At 47.7% G+C, this 19,607-nt stretch overlaps 2 protein-coding genes across 14 annotated transcripts in view; one reads left to right on the forward strand and one right to left on the reverse strand.

Annotated features, from left to right (window-relative positions):
* LOC8024778 (coronin-2B) overlaps positions 1 to 14,342 on the forward strand; it is a 237,124-nt gene extending 222,782 nt beyond the window's left edge. For all 3 annotated transcript variants that reach the window (XM_042289298.1, XM_042289294.1, XM_042289292.1), the window contains 3 exons: positions 8,380 to 8,603; positions 11,030 to 11,273; positions 12,411 to 14,342. In XM_042289298.1, coding sequence (XP_042145232.1) covers positions 8,380 to 8,603; positions 11,030 to 11,273; positions 12,411 to 12,536 — 594 coding nt within the window. In that variant the 3' untranslated portion in view covers positions 12,537 to 14,342. The remainder of the gene's footprint in view (positions 1 to 8,379; positions 8,604 to 11,029; positions 11,274 to 12,410) is intronic.
* On the reverse strand, positions 13,775 to 19,225 carry LOC8024767 (acidic leucine-rich nuclear phosphoprotein 32 family member B). 11 transcript variants are annotated; one of them, XM_040499736.2, is made up of 9 exons: positions 18,708 to 19,090; positions 17,922 to 18,030; positions 16,349 to 16,492; positions 16,165 to 16,284; positions 15,349 to 15,514; positions 15,237 to 15,284; positions 15,082 to 15,176; positions 14,877 to 14,943; positions 13,775 to 14,620 (listed from the first exon to the last, which is right to left on the reverse strand). In XM_040499736.2, the coding sequence occupies exons 2-9, from the start codon at positions 17,967 to 17,969 to the stop codon at positions 14,562 to 14,564; spliced, it is 747 nt and encodes a 248-aa protein (XP_040355670.1). In that variant the 5' UTR covers positions 17,970 to 18,030; positions 18,708 to 19,090; the 3' UTR covers positions 13,775 to 14,561. The 11 variants fall into 11 exon arrangements, with proteins under 11 accessions (XP_040355670.1, XP_040355667.1, XP_040355669.1 ...); XM_040499733.2 differs by having other exon boundaries at positions 15,046 to 15,176; positions 18,708 to 19,082; XM_040499735.2 differs by lacking the exon at positions 18,708 to 19,090 and adding an exon at positions 18,576 to 18,645 and having other exon boundaries at positions 15,046 to 15,176.
* Positions 19,226 to 19,607: the final 382 nt, after the last annotated feature.

Here is a 19,607-nt window from a genome sequence, read left to right on the forward strand (position 1 = left end):
TATTTTTCACTATTTGCTGACGGCCGAAACTAACCATGCAACACAATTTTCGCTAAAGGCTACCGTTATTTACAAAATATGACGAGCGTAGTTATTATAATAAGTCGGTACAGGCGCTGGAGGCGTGATGAAAATGCTGGCAGATGTCGGCTTGACGAGCCCCACACTCTCCCCTTACAGCAGATGGCAAATAAACCAACAACAATATTTGTCGACGGGCAATTGATTAAAGAGGCCAATCGGTAGTAGGATGACTCGACAAAGGGTAATTCATCGAAAATTCCAACTCGTTGACAATTGTCTGTGAGGCCATTCAGTTTCCACATTGCACTCATCTTTTGTATTAGAACACATACACATGTTAGACATTTTAATATAAGCAAGTTTCGGGCACCGGATATTTTTTTGAAAAGCTGTTTCACCGAATTTCGCATCTCCCGGTTCGTCGAATTTTGATATGAAATCATAATATAATTATTATACTTGTCACTTCTTCAATTAGAAATGGTTACAGATAATTATAAAATAAAAGTAGGCTTTCGCAAAAATTATGTCGATTATAGGCTATGCCAACGTAGCCGAACAGTAAAAAAAAATGTTATGAGGGTGTTTTTGTTAGGGTTCAGGAAAGACAAAGGCGATTCTTCAAATGAGCACTGGTCACACAGGCCGACTGGTAACATAATTAAAATAAAAGCACCGACTTCACAGAACAGGAAAAAACAATTTCACTAGACGTTTCGCCTCCCTTGCGGGAGGCATCTTCAGTAGTTACACAACAATGCCTGTGTAAGCTTCGTGGAGAGGGCCGCGTTTTTTGTTACACACGGATGTGTGTGTCCCTGCGAACAAACCACGATTCTAGGAGTTTTCGGGACCCCCCCATCTGTCCTCCCTCGCCAAGGTCGTCGCGGCCGGGAAGTCAAAATAATGCCCTATTGTCCACACATAGTACACCAGTTCAGACTTCAGTCGGGTCACGTGGGATGCGCACGTGACGTCACGCTTGTGTTTACAAAGCAAATGAAAAGTTCAACCTCAAGTCAACGCTATTTATCAAATATGTCCGTACTTCGTGGAGAGGGCCGCGGTTTTTCTTACACACGGATGTGTCTCTGAGAACAAACACGATTTTAGGAGATTTTCGGGACCCCCATCTTTGTCATAGGGTGACTCGTTTATCCGACTGTTCGTCGCAGCGAGAGTACAGGGAAGGATAATAAGTCATACCCTATATCGTGCAGAAGAGAAGAATATTAAAAAAAAAAGAAAACGAAGCGAAAATTTCGATTTCCCTTCTTGTGGACAGGGCATTGTAGGTGAACGTGGCTTCCTTGTTTGATTCGCCAAAGTAGCAACAAAGCGGCATTTTACGATCGAGCGAGCACCGTCGGAAACACTGCCCAAAATAATTTTATAGGGAGTTTCACGGCTTTCCACTGCGACATGAGCACGTGGATAGAAAAACAAATATTGACAACAATAAATGTTGAATATTTTTGGCACGCTCACACCTGGTTTTTCTTCATAATTTGATGACTCATATGTTGATTTTGTTTGCGGAACCGTACTTCTGACCGGCAATTTTATTGCGTACGCGAAGCTTTTGCGTGCGATCCACTAAAGTTAATTATTTTGGGGTGTCCAAGTTGAAGCGGTGCGTGTTATTTTTCGATCTCTGCCCGAATGATACAAAGTTTCACGTTTTCACCCTGTGAGTGAAGTGAGTTGGTCAGTGCTAGCATCGAAGGCTAACTTTGAACTCTAATTTGGAAATAATGTCTCTGTTGCCGCATCGCAGACAAAGATATATATGCTCTTATCACTGTAGCAAAATAATGTGGCAGGATTTGTGCTCTTGTTATAATCGTGTACCATTGTAGTCGACGTCATCCCAGCACGGTGTACCGTTTTTGTATTCGGTTCAGCCCTGCAAACCACACTTAGGAAAAAAATGAAAGTTTGCACCTTGTTTGTTCAACTTTTTGTTATACTGCAGAAACACATTGCGCCCCGTGTTTTTGAAGGCACGGTAGACGGTGGTGACGGTGAGGTGACCGACCCCCATGTCAGCCGACGTCTCGCTCGACCTCCTCGGAGGACAGGTCGTTTTTACTGGTGACTGGTGCATACGTGGAGCAACTCCGCGCGCATTGCGTTCTTCATCTCAGAGAACGCAATACATGACTCAGCTCTATCTCGTCATCGCTCCAAAATGACAAGTGGAATTCGCAACTGTAGTCGGTGACGGGTCAAGAACGAAGTGGGAGCTCCTCCCACCCTGTTCCACTTAAGCGGAGCGAACGGGGTAGAGGAGGTCGCCCCCTCTCCAGCGTTCGCAAATGGAAAATTTTAGTTTATTAGGCCACTAACTGTCAATTTACGCTCGTTCCTTTACGTCCGCCGCAGCCGATAATGTTATCCCCGGGAATACCAAAAGTATAATTTCTTTCAGCAAAAAAAAACAAAACAAAACAAAACATAATAATAAAACGCCCGGTATATCACAGCTTTGACAACGCTTCACGTGTGTGAGGTTCGATGACCGACAGAGAACCACCGCTGGCCGTGCTCCCGAAGCGGGGAAGTGCAATTTATGGAGACCGATCATATTATCAGAAAGGTGCAGACTAGGGAGCCTTCATGTGCGCGAAGCGCACATGGAGGCAGTCTAATGCAGACAATCCAGGAAAAGTATTCTTGCAACTATGAGGTTCCAGTTGTACTTACACATGCATTATCGTCAAATTTGACGGAGTTCCTTCCAACACTAAAGAGTTGTCAAGAGTGAAGATTATAAAGGAGAATATCAGCAGGAATCTATTGTCTGTTTACTGAAAACAAAACAAGCATCAGAAAAACGCATTTGGGCGGCCGGGGAGGCCAGAAGCACGGACTGCGCGCACCCAGCGTGGAACCAGCGAATGATAGGGCACTCCTAGCAATCTGTTTTCAGAGCCACGGTATGCCGGCTGCCGGCCAAATGTCCACTTTAATTCTATTATGGCTTTCGAAACGTAAATACACGCTCGAGAATTTTCAACAATATCACGCGAGCGCCGACCGGCCTGTAGATCAGAGCATCGTCACGGCGCGAAGTAGCGATATCAATGACAGTACGCGCGTGCACAGAAGAAACGCGCCGAAGTCGGCGTCGGCTGCTAAGCTGTTTCCCCAATCACGACCCACCCCTGGCGCGACGCCCACCGCTTGCTCCACCCCATAAGCAGGGGACCTAGTAATCAAAGCGACACACACGGTACGCAAACACGAACAGCAGCCAGTAGGAAGGACACCGACACGAGCTTAGTCAGCGAACGAAAAGACAGACACAAACTTCACTCTAGGCAAACAGAGCAGGGGTAGTTACAAGGATGAGAGGCGTGCGCAGACGGAGGTAAGCAGTGCACAATAAATACGCGAAAACTCGCAGCAACCGAAGAACCACGCAGCAAACACGTACGTGCACACGCACCAGAAGCACGTGCGTCACGCTGCGTATCTGGCGTATCTACGCGGAACTGGAGATTTTGGCATTTCGGTAATTTGAAACTTCGATATCGATTGCGTGAACAATTTATTCAGCAAACTGAACCGGTGGAGCCTCGCATAAAAAAAAAAAAAAAATCGTTTCACAATATGAAAGCGATTGAAATTCTTCCTAAAAGCTATATTAGCAGAAAGTACCGTGTCATAAAGGACCTCACGAGTTTCGACCAAGTTTTCCAGCACGTTATTTTGCAAGAAACGGAAGAAGCCAAGTGTACAACCAGTTTCCGAAGCTGGCAACCACAGCTGGAATCAGCGCCATCCTCGGCAGTTTCCTGAACCTCGCGTAGTCACATTTCAGCCACCGCCACATAGAGGGCGCAACCAGACATCCAATTTGTGTTTTCTGTATGTTTTATGATTTGTTTTAATAAATAGGCTCGATTAGTGAAAATGTGGGCTAATAATCAAGACCTGGAACAGTAATCTCCATTTAATACTAAAAATATCGGCCTAAATGTCTGCCAAAAAGGGTCAAAATACTCGGTTTTGACTATCAACAAATTCGTGATTTCGCCTATATTCAAACTTTTTTTATGGAAACTCAAAGGTGAAATTTAGAAAAAGGGCCTCTAATGACAAAGCAGAATATGTTTTTCTTTGCAGGTCTACGATTTTATTCAAATGTGCCAATCCCTAAGCGCTGTACCACTGTACTACCAAATGAAGTTTGCCAAAAAAAACTGTTTTTGTCACTTTTCACGTGAGCATTCCGAAAAAAGTTTAGGCCATATTACAATGAAATTTAGCATAGCTCTTTCTACCATAGTTGCAAACACATGTGAAAAGTTTCAAATAAAATGACCGAGTAGGCGGCCAAAAATCCGCGACTGAATGTGCTTCCGCGAGGTACATTTTTTAAAGTAAATATCTGTCAAAATAAAATGAAAAACGAAAAAAGAGCCTCTAATGACAATGAACGCACTCTTCTTCTATAACATTCTAAAATTTTGAAATAATTTGCTCCAATTGTGCACCCTGTACCACTGTACTACGAAACCATGTTTTGCCGAAAAGGCCAATGTTCGCGGGTGCCCACTGAATTAGCGTTTTGCACTAGGAAAACAAATCCTACATCAGAGGAAAGATAATGTTGTACAGGACAAGATGATATATAACACATAATTTTAGAAAGCTTGAACACGCCACAATCGCATTTCGAAAACGTGCGGAAAGCATCATATGTCATGGCCGCCGTGGGACCGCAGCCTTAAGCATAAAACACCATCTTTCAGAAAATCTCGACGGTGTCTTCGGCATATTTTTAAAAACAAGCATGCAACAATAATTTCCTCCAGGGAAACTTTTCTTAGCATCCTCCCACCAGCGAAAGTGCGGGATACATGCCACCACTGCTAGGGTGCACGTCTCCTATCTCTGGGTAATGACATCAAAATACCTAATGTTGTGACACTTCTTGTTGTTTTTTTTCTGTAGAACACATGAAATGGCATCTAGTTGGTTTACGCTCTTACTGTCTTAGCTTTGACCTGTACCATGGCAGCGGTCGATGCGATTTCTTTGTATTTTCTCCGTGATTGCAGTCTGCACCAGAGCAGGCGCACTTCTATAGGTGCGACAGTTGAGATGCGCAAGTTTGTACTACCCAAAACCAGTCGCTTTTCGCAGCCTCCCCCCGTGGGCATGTGGCCTGATCAAGGTCATGCGAGCCGTGTCTTGTTCCATACCCAGACTTCTCTCATTTCACTCCAGAAGGCCAGTAGCCGTCGAGTTTTTGGTAGCGCACCTGGCTTACCCACCTCACTTGCGGACGTTATGCAAAAAACAACATGAACAAAAAAGCTGAAAGGTCGGCACTATTATTTTGATTATTTTTAGCTTAGTTCTTTCTAGTTCTCAGAAGCTTTTTTAGCACACACCGGCAGATGCCGACAGACACTTTGGTTGGACTGCGGGTTGTGCTCGGCATCATAAAACGCTAGAACGCCGGTTTCATGGTTGCATCTTACGGTCGTTGCAGGTGGTAGTATAGCGTGTTCTAATAGCATATGATGCCATATTCCGCCACGCGTATGTCCGCACGACTAGCATGCAATGTCAAATGGCAGACTAGGTGCACCAGACTTCGCGACAGACATTATGCTTGCAAACATGTTTGGCTGAGCAGTCAAGCCAATTCAGTGGTAACAAGTGGGGCCTAGAGCGGGTGGTGACCTCCACCTATATTGCGTATCGCGACGTAGATATAACGCTAAAACTTTGTATTTTTCCTGAAAAATTTCTTTACTGACCTATGTATGTGTAGCGACACACACGGCCTGCTCAGGCAACAACAAGAGTGAAGACAGCGAAGCAGAAAAGCCTCTGCAGCACGAGGAATAAAATGCAGCAGTTCGAATCCAAACATTGTCCGAGCTGATTCCTTTCATCCCAGTTCCTACAGATATGGTGACCCGGCAGCTAGAGGCATCATGCCCTTAGATGCAAAAGTTACGGCCATCAGAGACTTTCCACAGCCAACATCTTTAAAGAAATTGCGTGAACTCCTAGGGCTCCAAAATTTCCATCGCCATTTCATATCGACTTGTGCACAACCGATCAAGCCGTTGATTGACCTGCTTGCACCAAGAAAGAACCCTCTGCGCCCCTTGAGTGTAATGAAGATGCATTTCTGCTTCTTCATTGGTGAAAAAGGTGCTTGTGGACGCTGCAATGCTCATCCACCCCGTTCCGGATCTGGATGCAAAACTTCAACTCGTCACCGACGCATCAAGTGTAGCTGTCGTGGCGGTTCTTCAACAGAATGTCAATGACTGGCTGCCTCTAGGATTTTTCTCGCACGAACTGAAGAATCCGGAACAAAAGTACCATACTTTTCCACGCAAACTCCTGGCAGTGTACCTTGACATCAAACACTTACACTACTTCCTTGAGGGCTGTAACTTCCATGTTCTTACAGACCACAAGTCCTTGACTTTCAGATTCCAAAGGAACCACAGCGACCACAGAGCATGCGAGATCCGGCACCTCTGCTTCATATTAGAGTTTACCGTGGGTCTCGGCCATGTCAGAGCGGCCATAAAAGCACTGCAGCGGACTCACTGTCTCGCGTTGGTGCTATTTCCTCGGCAGATCCAGTGGACTGGGAAGAGCTGGCAACCGCTCAAGGCGACGATCCTGAGCTGCAACGCTTGCGCGCCTCTCCTAAATCGCTGAAGTTTGCCGACGTTTCCTTACCCTTTCCTTGAGTAACGGTTACCTGTAAAACGTCACTGGTGTGTCCCACCCATTCGTACCACCAGCGTGTTGTCACACTCTTTTCGACGATCTGCACAACTAGAGCCACCCCGGAATTTGTGCTTCACGGAAGTTAATAACTGCTCATCTCTTCTGGTCGAGTATGAACGGGGTTGTCTGTCGCTGGGCACGAACATGCATTCAATGTCAACATGTCAAGATCACTCGACACATAATCACCCTCCTCTCACCTTTTCGTCCACCGGACTCCAGGTTCGCACACACATCCAGATTGACTTAGTGGGATCCGTTCCGTCATCATGGGCAGCCCACTATTTTCTGACGTCTGTCGGCGGACCCACAAGATGGCCCAAGGCATTCCCCATCCCTGACATGACAGCAGAGGCAGTCGCTCTCGTTTCAGCTGCCCTGCTGTAGTCACCACCGACAGGGCATGGCAATTTCAATCACCATCTTGGGCGTCCGACACATCCAGACCACCACCTATTATCCGTCAGCCAACGACATGGTGGAACGGCTGCAGTGCCGGTTGAAAGCAGCTTCGCCACCTACGAGCTGCGAGAATGTTGGGCCGACCACCTTCCCCTCGTTCTCCTAGGCCTTCAAGGCAGATTGACTGTTCTGCAGCTGAGTTGGTCTACGACACACCACTGTGCCTACCTGGCGAATTCTTCTTTTTGCCTTCTGCCGAGTCAAAAGAAGACTCCAGTGTCTATGTTGATGACCTCCGACAAATCTTTGATCTCTGGCCTATTCTTCCACCTCAACAGAGTCATAGACACATCTTCGTTAACCAAAGCCTCGAGACATGTTTGCATGTTTTCCTGCAACGCGACCAAATCTATCTACCCCTAGTGTTGGCCTACGATGGACCGTTTCGAGTACTTGATTGCCAAGCCAAGACATTCACACTGGACATCAACGGTTGTCATGACTTAGTGGCAACCGACCGCATCAAACTGGCGTACATGGCCACAATCTCTCCTCATGCTGTTCCCACTCCCTCGTTAGCACTTTCCACACTGGCATCTACACCAAAGCATGTTACATGGAGCTCTTTTAGGACCTCCGGCTCTACAAGGGTGAGCCTTGTAGCGACACTCATGGCCTGCTCAGGCCATGAGTGAAGACAACAAAGCAGAGAAGTGATCAGTTGAGTGAGGAATAAAGCGCAGCAGTTAAAATCCAAATGCTGTCCGAGCTGGTTCCTTTCATCTCAGTATACGTCTAGAAACTGAAAAAAAAAAAATTTTCATTTTAGTGGGTTTTTTTTTTAACTCGTCACCGACTATACGATGTGCAAGTTAACCTGCCAAAATCACCCATATGCTTTTGTTTCATCCACCTCAACCAATGACGGTGCACGCTTGGCGGCCTCGTGATTACATGTTCCCCGCGTTGCCTATCCTTGCGCTTCAAAACCCGATGCCCCAAGGACGCATTTTGGAACGCCTGCTTGCCCAATAGCTAACAGGGGTGGCGCCCCAGAGCAAAGCTGTAAAGCCTACCTTATCACAGGCCCATCAGCATTTTTTCTCCAAATTTTAGGTTGACACTCGCTCAGTATCTTACAAGACTAGTTCCCCATGTCGTGCTTCTTTTTCTCCACAGACTGGAGCGGGGGCCAGGACGCACAAGCCCGTGCTGTACACCGCAGACAAGAACCTGGTGACTGCCGACCGGAACAATGAGCGCAAGTTTGTCTTCATCTCGGAGGAGAACAACGTTGACTACCGACAGAAGTTGGACAACCACCATCACCACAATAACAACAGCAGCACCACCAACAACAACAACTGCGAGAACAACCACATGCAAAGTCACAACGCCCTCAAGTGAGACTCCTCTCCCAAAAACTTTCTCTGTCACTGTTATGGGATGTACAGGGTGTTTATTATTTATTCGAAAAGATTACAAAAAAAAAGGGATGATGGTTACAGAGGTGCCATCTGCACCATGTATTTATCAGGCTTGGTGTGCTATCGGGTTTGAATGAAATGCGAACACTGGAGCATGTGGCCGTCAACATAAGCTGCGCCTCCGGAGGCCTTTGGAAACTGATAAAACTGCGGAGTGCAGAATAGGGTACTGCTAGGGTGTGTGTCCTACTCCGATGTGTTGGAACCTGGCCCAGCATAACCTAAGCCTTCACGCTGTGTCGGTGTTGCGCTGGAAGTTCCATCACTGTTCGCACTTCATTTGAACCCAATAGTACATTCAATGAGAGAATAACCACCATTATAAGTTGGCTAATAATAATCTGTTAAATAACTTTTACAGTGGAGCTGCTAAGGGCTAGTTTCCCCAGTATCGTGTCCGTAAGCAAACAAATGATGACACCAAACTCTGGACAGCTACCGCCATCTATAAGCGACGGCGGCAACCAGACAACCGGCTTGCCAGTTGTCTGATTGCTGCCGTCGCTCATGAATGGCGGCAACCTTTACAGACTTTCCACTCTGGCTTGCCGACTTTCAGAAGCTTAACCAAAAAGGTGAATGAAAAAATTTAACAGTTCCATGTGAATCCAGAGTACAGCGACGGCTGTGGCCTCTTTCTCGCGAGCACGGAGACGGCGAGCTGCTGCTTGTGATGCTTTGTGCTCTTCAGTTTGTCAAGCTTAGTGTTCCCTTGCTGCAGCAGCAAGTATAGCTTTGCACCTTACGTTGAAGAGCCATCGTCAGTGTCCACTCGGAGAGTTACACGCTCATCTCAGAGTCATACTAATTTATTTTATACACGCTCTCTAATGGACGCGACGCTTGGGTAGCGTGACATTGGTGTAACTGCAGCCATCTAGCGAGCGCTGTGTGAGACTCGTATGCACAGGTGTCCTCCACACATACAATTATTAGGCCGTGCATCGCAGAAATAAGCGTAGCTCTGTGGTACGCACTTGCTTTACACTCGGCAGACCTGGTTCGAATCCTGGCGGCTTGGCGGATGTTCTTTTTTTAATTTTTTACTATATCAACGACGGACACCCTACAACCCCGCACAACGCCCTACATCATTTCAAGTGGAGGAAAGAGCCCGTAACAGTTGCCACTGTAAAATATGTCGTTGACCACTTGGGAAATGCTAGTGCAAGGAGCAGAAATGTTGATATATCTACAGAACACACAATGCTCATCCCTAGATTCCCTCCTCGCACTTTCCGCACTGAGAAGGAGCTTCATTGCTATTTTGGAGGGCTTTTATAACCTCTCGGCACATCAAATAAAAAAAATAATTGTGGTATTCGTAATATAGGCCAAACGAAGATTATTTGAGAATTTGTTTTCTCAAATGCAAAATCGACTTTTCTTTCCAGTTTCTTAGCGGCACCTACCCATCAACGTAAATCTACTGATGGAGAGTGGGACTGTCGTTTCAACGGATATCAGTGCAGTGCAAAATTCATTGAGTTAAGACGTGCTATTTTTACTTGCAACACTTGAAATTTTCTAATGGAGTCCAAATATGTATACTGTTTATAATTTTGTTACGGCAGTTTCTTTGTAATCTCAACATCGGTAGATCTGGTGCCGGTGCAGAAAGATTCTGTTTTACAGCGAAGCTGTTAAGCGCTAGGATCTGAGAAAAATGCTTCCGCAGATGTTGGCAGAAAGCTCCCCATGGGTCGGGGCAAGTATGAATAAATAAATATAAAAAGAGAGGGCAACCAGCGTGAGTCTGCCTTCCTTGGCGTTATTAGATAGTGAGGTCCTGATCTCTTGTTATCATCTCTAGGCACCGTCCTCGAGGTCGTCCTAGGCATCATCGTCGAGGGCATCCTAGGCGTCGTCCTCGAGGTCATCCTAGAGATCATCCTCAAAGTTGTCCTTGAGATCATCCCAGGGGTTGTCCTCTAGGCGTCATCCTTGAAGTCATCCTAGAAGTTGTCCTTGAGGTCATCCTAGACATCCTCAAGGTGGTCCTAGATGTCGTCCTTGAGGTCGACCTTGAGGTCGTTTTGCACGTCGTCCTCTAGGCATCATCTTAGACATCGTAAAAATAAGATTCGCTGGTCCTCAATCCTCATGTGAAGTGAAAAGGCTCTACAATTTTTTTATGCTACTTACAAAGGGATATGGTGTTACAGCTGGGGCACAAGCATATTAAAAGAATTTGTTTGCTGGTGGCAGCAATATCAATCTTCAGGCAGAATGTTGGAATATTTGTTGCAAACAGACCTCTCCTGCCAAGGTCCTGAGAGTCACGCTGGAGCTGCACCAGTGGACATACGTGGTAATCATGCGGGCACCCCTTTTTTTGACAGTGGTGGGCAGAAACCGCCTGTGGTGGCTGCCAAACGGTTTGCGACCTCACCGGGTCGCCACTTTGCCTGGCGCCGTGGTGGCAGCGGAGGTAGCGAAGACAACGAAGACGACGCCGGGAGGCTCTTTTGCGACGTGGTGTCGAGCCACACGCTGCCCGTGGCCACCTTTGTCACCATCCAGGACAATGACAGCAGCGCCAGCGAGCCCGAGCTGGACTTCGAGCTGCCCCGGACAGAGGCCGAGGTGAGCCCCCTTCCTGTGGCCAGACCGGCCTAAACTGGAGGCTTTTTAAACCTTTCTCTGGGGCAGTAGACGAGCAAGTTTTGGTGGCAAAAGGATTGCCATATTTTCGAGTAAATATAGAAGGCCACACTCGCGAAGTAAGCGAGGCAGACACTTTTTGCACCGGTGCGAGCGGATAAAATGCACACAGGCTGGTTTTTTTTTTAGGTTTTACAGTCGATTTAAAAAAAGCTTTGAAAGCAGCACTATGTGGCCTGTGCAGGCAAGCTGTACAGCCAGGGGCACATAATATAAGGGCTAATTGTCACAATAAGTAGGATATTAACTAAAATTTGTTGATTAACTTTTTTAGTAGTGAAATTAAACATTATGTTTTATTAGAAGTTTCCTGAGCATCAGCAACCATTAAATAAGTAAATTTCAGAAATATTTCAGGCATGGGGGCAACGGGCGCAATGCTGGCTGCTGAAAAGTGTGGATGGCATTAATGCTGCTCAGCAAGTTTCTGATTGGAACCATATCTTTATATTTAATAATTAAAAGGTTAACTTTTTTTATTTCAATTCAGATTAATTGTGACAATTGTTCTTATTATGTACCCCTGGATATATAACTCATCTGCACAGACCACATTAGTGTAGCTTTTAGTCAAATAAAAATAAAAACACTACAGTATGGTCATATTGCGGGTCACCACGTAGAAACATCCAAGTCAAGTTATGCCACAGACATATGGGCACTCCTTATGCTCGACATCAGCGATTTAGCACCTTTTGTTACAAATGCCGTGCCAACAGCGGAAGCCGCTGAACATAGTACTTCGAACAAGAGTGCTCCTTTAGTGGGCAAGCACACATGGCAAAAATGTAGACTGTTAACCGCCGTTACGCCAAGCGTGGTCTTGACATCAGCGATTTAGCACCTTTTGTTACAAATGCCGTGCCAACAGCGGAAGCCGCTGAACATAGTACTTCGAACAAGAGTGCTCCTTTAGTGAGCAAGCACACATGGCAAAAATGTAGACTTAACTGTCGTTACGCCAAGCGTGGTCTTGACACAAGCCTGTTTTGCCCGCACGCATGTCACCCGCGGTTCCTCTTGCCCCTCATGATTGAACCCCTGTGGCTTAATGTGCAGCTGCGCAAGGCCTACAAAAGCCAGGCGGCAGAGCTGAAGCGCCTCAAGGACCAGCTGACGGCCAAGGACAAGAGGATCCAAGAGCTGGAGGCCCAGCTGCAGGGCGTCGGCCTCAACGGCCGCTAAGGGGAGGGCTCACGAGGCTCCACGGGGCCAGCCGAAGCATCCTGCTGTACAAAGCCACTGCGGACGACGGACGCCTGCAACAGATCGGCCCGTGCTTCGCATCCCGAGACAGACGGGGCCAATGAAATTGTGCTGCATTCCAACAGTGTCCGCTTTCGATTGGTGCACAGCTGGAGTTGTGTAACGAGTTCTCGAGCTTATGCAAGAATTACCGGCCCCCTTTTTGCCGTCTATTCTGCCTCGTTTTTATGTTGCCGACACGAACTGGAACTCTCAAGCTGGACACAGACGCGACTCGATCCGGGGGGAGACAGTGCTTTTTATCTCGCAGAACGCTGCTGTCGTGCAATAGCACTTACTTAATCGCCGGGCATACCGAAACAGTATATGCTGCGTCAAATGCACAACACTGTGTGGGGTCCGGTGACTGCCATGCTGTTGTTTGTCAAGTCTCGAACTTCAATGCCGGGTAGTGCTTCGACCATTCGCTCAAAGCATCGCCTTTTGCATGTATTTGCGACGAAACCAGTTTTTACACAGTCGCTGTTTTCCTCATTAAGCTCGTACTGGAAGTAGCGCTTTGCAGATGAACGACCCGTTTCGACTCATTTATACGGCTTGGCTTTTGTCATTTTTTTTTTTTAACTTGAGTGCACACACTGCTGTTCATTGAAAGTGCTTGTATAGCGGTCATTTGAGGGCTGTTCACTGCCTCCAATTGGCACAAAACTATCCTGCAATGTATGCAAGGCATGCAAGTTTCACAAAAAAAAAAAAAGCAAATGAAAAATTTGAATGTTTATGGCCCCCATATTGTGGGCCACCACCAGCCACAAAGCAGCAAAACAATTAAAACCTAGATATTAGAATAGCTGAAACTAATAGGACAAAAGCCTTTTTTATCCAGATAGGATTGCCAATGCTTCCTACCTTTGTTGGTGGAATGAGCCCATGAATCTGAGCAAGCAAAATTATTGGGGTAGTTGCTCTTACCTTGTATGTTATACTAAGTCACGTCAGTGCATTTTGTTCAGAGCTATCCAATGGCTGAAAGCCCATTTGTTCATTGGAGACAATGTTGAAAGCCTAAAAATTGAGTCACGAGGTGTTCCTCTACATTTGTTGGAACAGATTTGCCAGTGCAGTTGGAAGGCTCAAATAAAGAGAAATTCTTTGAAGCTAAACACTCTGCTCTCAATGTGTGCAAATCATACATCACAAGACACTTCCAGCAGTTGTCAAGCAGTTTCAGTAAAAACTTTATTTAACAATGGAACCAAACATGGACAAAGCCCTTGCTGATAATTTACACTTCTGCACCCAAGTGGCATACCTGCATCGCAGAACACGATGACTGCAACAGCAAAGCCTGCACTATGCAAGTTACGAGTTTTAAATTGGCAGAGTGCAGGCCTCCCTTTTGCACCTCTTGATGCAACAATAAAAAGAACCTCATTTTCATCATCATGGAAGTGTTTTCAAAGGGGAACCGACGAAAGAAAGTGGCAGAAGGGAGTCTCGGAAGATGACGATGATGTAATGTGCTCATGCTGCACCCTGTCCCTAAAGGCTGGCGCTCTGCCCCCACCAGTCTCCGCCGCCCTGCTCATTGCCAAACCAGCAGTTTCCCCAAAGAGGAACAGAGCTCAGGGTTAGGGAATGTGTGGCATGCACACTTTGCCTCAAAGCTGGTCTGAGGTAAAGTGCAACTGTTGTAATGGTACAGAGCTATACACAAGATAAAATGTGGCTTTTTTTTTTTTCTGTGGCAGGGAAACAATAAAATGAAATAGGAAAAAAAAAAAAGCAGCCCCTTTTCATCTTGTTGAAAGCTGCATGTAAACAGCCCTCCAAGCTGACGCAGGAAATCCAGATGAGGGGGGCTTGGGACAGGTACTGAGAATGATGCGATTGTGATGTTGCATTTCATGTTTTTTTTTCCACCTGCCGCTGTACAAGTCTACGGGTGACAATGAATAAAGAAAATCTAAATTAAAGATGCCGGGATGTTTCAGTTGCATGTGCTCAGTCTTCCTCCCCGTCGTCTTCTCTCTTTCTCTTCTGGCCTTTCGGAGATGCATTTTCTACAAGGAAGTGAAGACAGTGTAAGCTGTGGCATACTCACACCAGGATTCCACCATCCTGCAAAGCTCTAGCTCCATTTCACCATACCAGATGCCCACTCCACACCCTTAAATAGCACCAGCATCTATGTGCCCCCTTACACATACTCAAGCCCCTACTAGCAGCAAGCATGAATGTTCTTTGGGCAACATCATGCAGCAAATCTGCTGGTACAGAGAAGCATGTACGTGCACAACTCGGGCAAAGCCCACTCACCTTCACCTTCACCGTCTTCGTCATCCTCTGCACCATAAGGATTGAAGAACTCTCCTTCACTCTCCTCCTGCAACGAGAGCAACGTCAGTGGCCCCCCACACCACGAGCAAAATCAAGAGCAAGCAAGTTGCTAGACACCAAGGGACCCCCATGATGGAAAGGTACTAACATCAATGTCATCCTTTTCTAGGTATTCGAGACCGACCTCTTCCTCTCCATCCTCCTCGTCATCCACATCATCATCCTCTTCCCCATCCTCGTCCTCTTCATCATCCACATTCACGTCATCCTCATCATCCTCTGCAAGGAAACGGGAACTCTCTCGCAATGCTCGCACGAGTGATCCTGGTGCAGACTCACCGTCACTCTCTCCATCCACATCATTCTCTTCCTCCTCGTCCTCATTCCCTGCAGGGCAAAAAGAAGATGCTCCAGGCATGCCCCCAGAAAAAAGAAAGCAGAGCAAACGCACCGTCTTCCTCGTCCACCTCCGAGTCCTCTGCCTCCTTCTCGTCCCGGTCGTAGCCGTCCAGGTACTTGAGGCTGAGGATGAGCTCAAAAACCCTGTCCCGGTAGTTTTCAATGCTGGTCACCTCACAGTTGAACAGGTCTAAGTTCTTCAGGTTCTTGAACTCCTTCTGCAGATTTGAAACATAAGCGGACCACTCTGAGCTCTGTGCACTAGGTGCAAGGACGTCGGACTTCACCAGCTCTGCATAAATGCCCAGTTTAGTCCCCGCAGACCTCGTAACAAAAAGGACAAGTAAGCTGCCACTCCCTACAGTTTAGGGTGAGGTCTACTGTCGCAAGCAGCAACACTTTGGTACAATGCATGAAAACAGATGCTCGTAATAGGCAGGACAAAGCACTAAGCCATGTACTGCAGTAATAAATCAAGAATACTGCATGCACAATGCACCAAATAAAAGACTGGCATAAACCAGTCAACTGAGGTCATTAACCTTGTTTAAAGAAATATGAACGTCAAGCAGGTCATTAACACAACATAATACAGGGATTCGTCACATTGTACTGCTGCTTACTGCATGCTCAAACTCCACCAGCACTTTAGAATTGTGTGGTTCATGGTACAACAGTAAACATGACTATAATGCACCGAATTAAATTCCTCATTCCCATATCGGTGCTTCTCATGACAACTTCAATTTGTTCGTAACGTAATGGACTAGGCATCATCCAATAAGTTTATCCTCCACTTTTATCCCAGAGTGCAAGACACCTCCAGGAAGCATAATCCATTTGCAAAACAAGCATGCAGGCTGCTTACCAGCGGTTCCAGTGTCTCGAGTCCTTTGATCTTGTTTCCACTCAAGTTTAAATGTGTCAGCTTGGGACTTCCATGCAGGAGGTTGAGACCGCCGGAAATTCGGTTGTCACTAAGCTCCAACTGGGGGACGAGAATAACCGCACGGTTAGAACCCTTCGCGCGGCTGGGAACTTTCGGCACTCACCTTCTTCAGGTTGGGCAGCTTGGGAAATCCTTTGAGACTCGTCAAACCCACATTTATAAGGCTGAGTGATTCCAAGTTGACGAACTCTTCTGTGAGGCCTACGATGGCGGTACTTCTGCAGTTGTCGAGGTTTAGCTCGTGTATCTGGGAAGCACAAGGGAGAAGAAAAAAAAGGGGGGAGGAGGGAGAACATACGTGAGCCACAAGCGGCGATGGAAAGTGCTGGGCAGCGGCGGCGGCGCCGCCAGGGGTTTGAAGCAGCGGCGGAAGTGAGCCAGCCTCGCGCGGTCGCGGAGCTGCGATACGAGGCAACTTGCGCGGCACCGCCGCCGGCAAGATGGGACGATGCTCTCCCCAGCCGCCCCTCGTAAGCGAAACACACGCACGCCTCTCGACCCGACTACGTTTCGTACTGCTAACGCAAGCGCGCCATTTCTTCGGCACCGGACACAAAGGGGATCCATATTGGAATAGCAAGCTAGCCAAAATGAGAAGAAAAAAAAAACATACAAAAAAACGCACACAAGAAAAAAACCAAACGCTACGATTTCGAGGCGCGAAGGTAGTCGTTAAAAAGCGGCCACATTAACCCGGGCTCCCTTTATTTTCTTTTACGGACGCAAGTTTTTCGGCGGAAAGCGGCGGTATTCTTAATGAACTCGAAGACGGCGGCGGCAGCTATTATTATTGTTCGCCGCCACTCGACTGCGCTGCCAATCCAGCCGGGAGCCAACATGGCGGTCGATTCGCGAGCGACCAAGGCCAGTCATGGCTCTCGGCTGACACTTACCGCACGCGGCATCGGACGCACTCCATGCAACCTAGTCCGCCACCCGAAACGAAGAAACGCTACCGTCGGCCGAGAAAATACCCTTCGCTCGGAGTTGCCAACGCCGGGACACCCGAAGCAACGGACCCATCGCCGGTAATGGCGGCTACCGGTGTCTCACAACGTGGTCTTGTACGCTCCAAACGCGACACGGGTCATCATTCTCCACGGCATTTGCAAACCCACACGCGCTGTCGGATCAATAAAATCGAACCAACGTGCAAGATCTCCGACGAAAACACCGAGAGAGGCTAAGCGCTCAAATTCCCCTCCTTCTAATAGCGCCATGTTGACATTCAAGAGCCGAATCGTCCACGTTATCCACACGCCACAAGTTTTCCAGCCGCAATAGCTATAAAATAGTGCGTGCGACAATTATAGCAGAGACCGAACGGGGACGCACCCATGTGGGAGGAAATACACAGAACGCTAAGGGCAACCATCCGCGAAACGTTTTAGGCGGCAAGTCGGTGCTTGCCCAAAGAATTCGCAATTTAACGTCAATTTTGCGTCGCAAAAATCGTTTGCATAAGTCGCTGATGTCAGCTGCTGACAAGATGATGACCAGGGGACTGACGGCGAGCGGCGACAACAGAGACCGCCTGTGCCTCGAGAGGTCCGAATTATCTGCGCTCCCGGCGATGCACAATTTGTAGAAGGCGCACGAAAAACCAGATTTCGCACAAAAATGCGTTACGCCTAAGCTGAGTTGCGTTTCACGATCAACGGGGTAAAGGCTTTTACCTGTTCGGGGTTTTTCCCCCGCTTTTCCAGTTCGATCCTCTTCTCCATTTGAACGACAGCAGCAGAGGCGAATGGCACACAGCCGACCGGCGACAGAATACTGGGAGCTCTGAAAAAGCGGGCGCCAAACAGCGCGGCAACCTCAATATGGGGTCTCCTTCAAAAGTACGTGTACGCCGTAGCAAACTCATTACTATTCATGAGGTCACGTTCAAACCGTCCAATCACAGTCAATGCTTCGCCGAGGAAGGACAACGTCACGTGCACAAGCGCCTTTCTTATTGGTCGAGCCAAAAAATAGCATCTTCAATGTTGTAAACCACCACACCTCGATTATTTCACGCAGTAGTCCCTAGGTTAGCCCAAATGCGGATATTAATTGCTCATTGTCTACTTCAACAGCTCGTCCAAACGCGAGCGCAAGTTGATGCAAGGGTGCAAGCGCGGACCATGGCTTCCAAATTGTCGAGGCGCTTTGATTCGACGCAGTAATGACTCATGTCAAGCAGGTGGGGGCATGCGCGGCCCCTTAAAAACAACGCCGGTTCTTTTAAATAAAAAGGGCTACTCCCGTGTTCGTCAAAAGGATATAAATGAGAGAAATTCGAATTTTGCGGACTGGAACTTTCGGCTTTTGTTGCTAGGAGACAACACCTGGGGACCACGGCAGCACAGCAGTTACTCAAGAGCGTTGATCACGTGCCACTGGCTACGCCATTTGCAATCGCTGCGAAGTGCCAAGAAATGGGCGCATTTATTGCGCGAATAATCGTGAAAAACGCTTACCCGTGCCTCTCGCATGCTCGCTAGTTGGTATCAGAGCTTGCTTTATACCGAGAACGGTCGCATTAAAGGTCCGAAACTCCGCCATCGCCGCTGTTTGTTGTTTGTTACTACGAGACTTGCTTCGCTCGCCGTTCGCAACTAATTTTCGTCTTCGTTTCATGGCATCACGGCGCATTTCGAGCACACTTCACTGCTTTACTGTCAAGCTCTGCGTGAAGTTGGTGCCGGCCAGAGCCGCCGCTGATGTTGTGGCGCGCCCCCGTCGCCTCTGCTACGATCCATCCCTGCTTCCTGCTGTCGCAAAACAGGCACCGCATATTTACGGATCGACGGGCGCCCACAGGCGCACGAAGGGAGCGACCGCACAAGGCAGTAACTGCTGCCGATCGTGCTTTGCATGGCGGTCCCAACCTAACGAACTTCGCCCTTGCTAACCGCTACCATCTGGTCAAAAATGCCCGAGGACACCCAAATACGGCATACGAGTTGATTTTTCAAAGAACGAGCTATTTGCTCGGAAGTTTAGCTTGGAACTATTTTCTTGCGCGCGGTCATTCGGGTCGTCGCCGCCGTCGCCGCTCTGGCAGCTCTGGCTGCTCCGCAGATTGGGTGTTGGTGCCACATTTGTGTTCCTGTCGCCCCGTCGCTCTCCTTCGGAAGTTTTGATGACGCCGTACCAGCCGTACGCCGTGATTAGCGCCGGGACGATTTTGATCGCCTCAACCGCTGGCCTCAATTTTCGATATTTCCGAGCTGCGGAGGTGGAGATCGGCGCACTCGAGACAAGTGTTGTGAAGCTTGCTCGCGGTGCGCTCTCCTAGAAATGAGGGGAAGGTGGCACCAGTCGCACCAGGAACTGCAAACGTTCTCAAATTGATCGTTTTGTTTTTTGCATTACGC

This window comes from Ixodes scapularis, unplaced genomic scaffold (genome assembly GCF_016920785.2).
Source record: "Ixodes scapularis isolate PalLabHiFi unplaced genomic scaffold, ASM1692078v2 PGA_scaffold0__279_contigs__length_252992795, whole genome shotgun sequence".
Lineage (NCBI taxonomy): Eukaryota > Metazoa > Arthropoda > Arachnida > Ixodida > Ixodidae > Ixodes > Ixodes scapularis.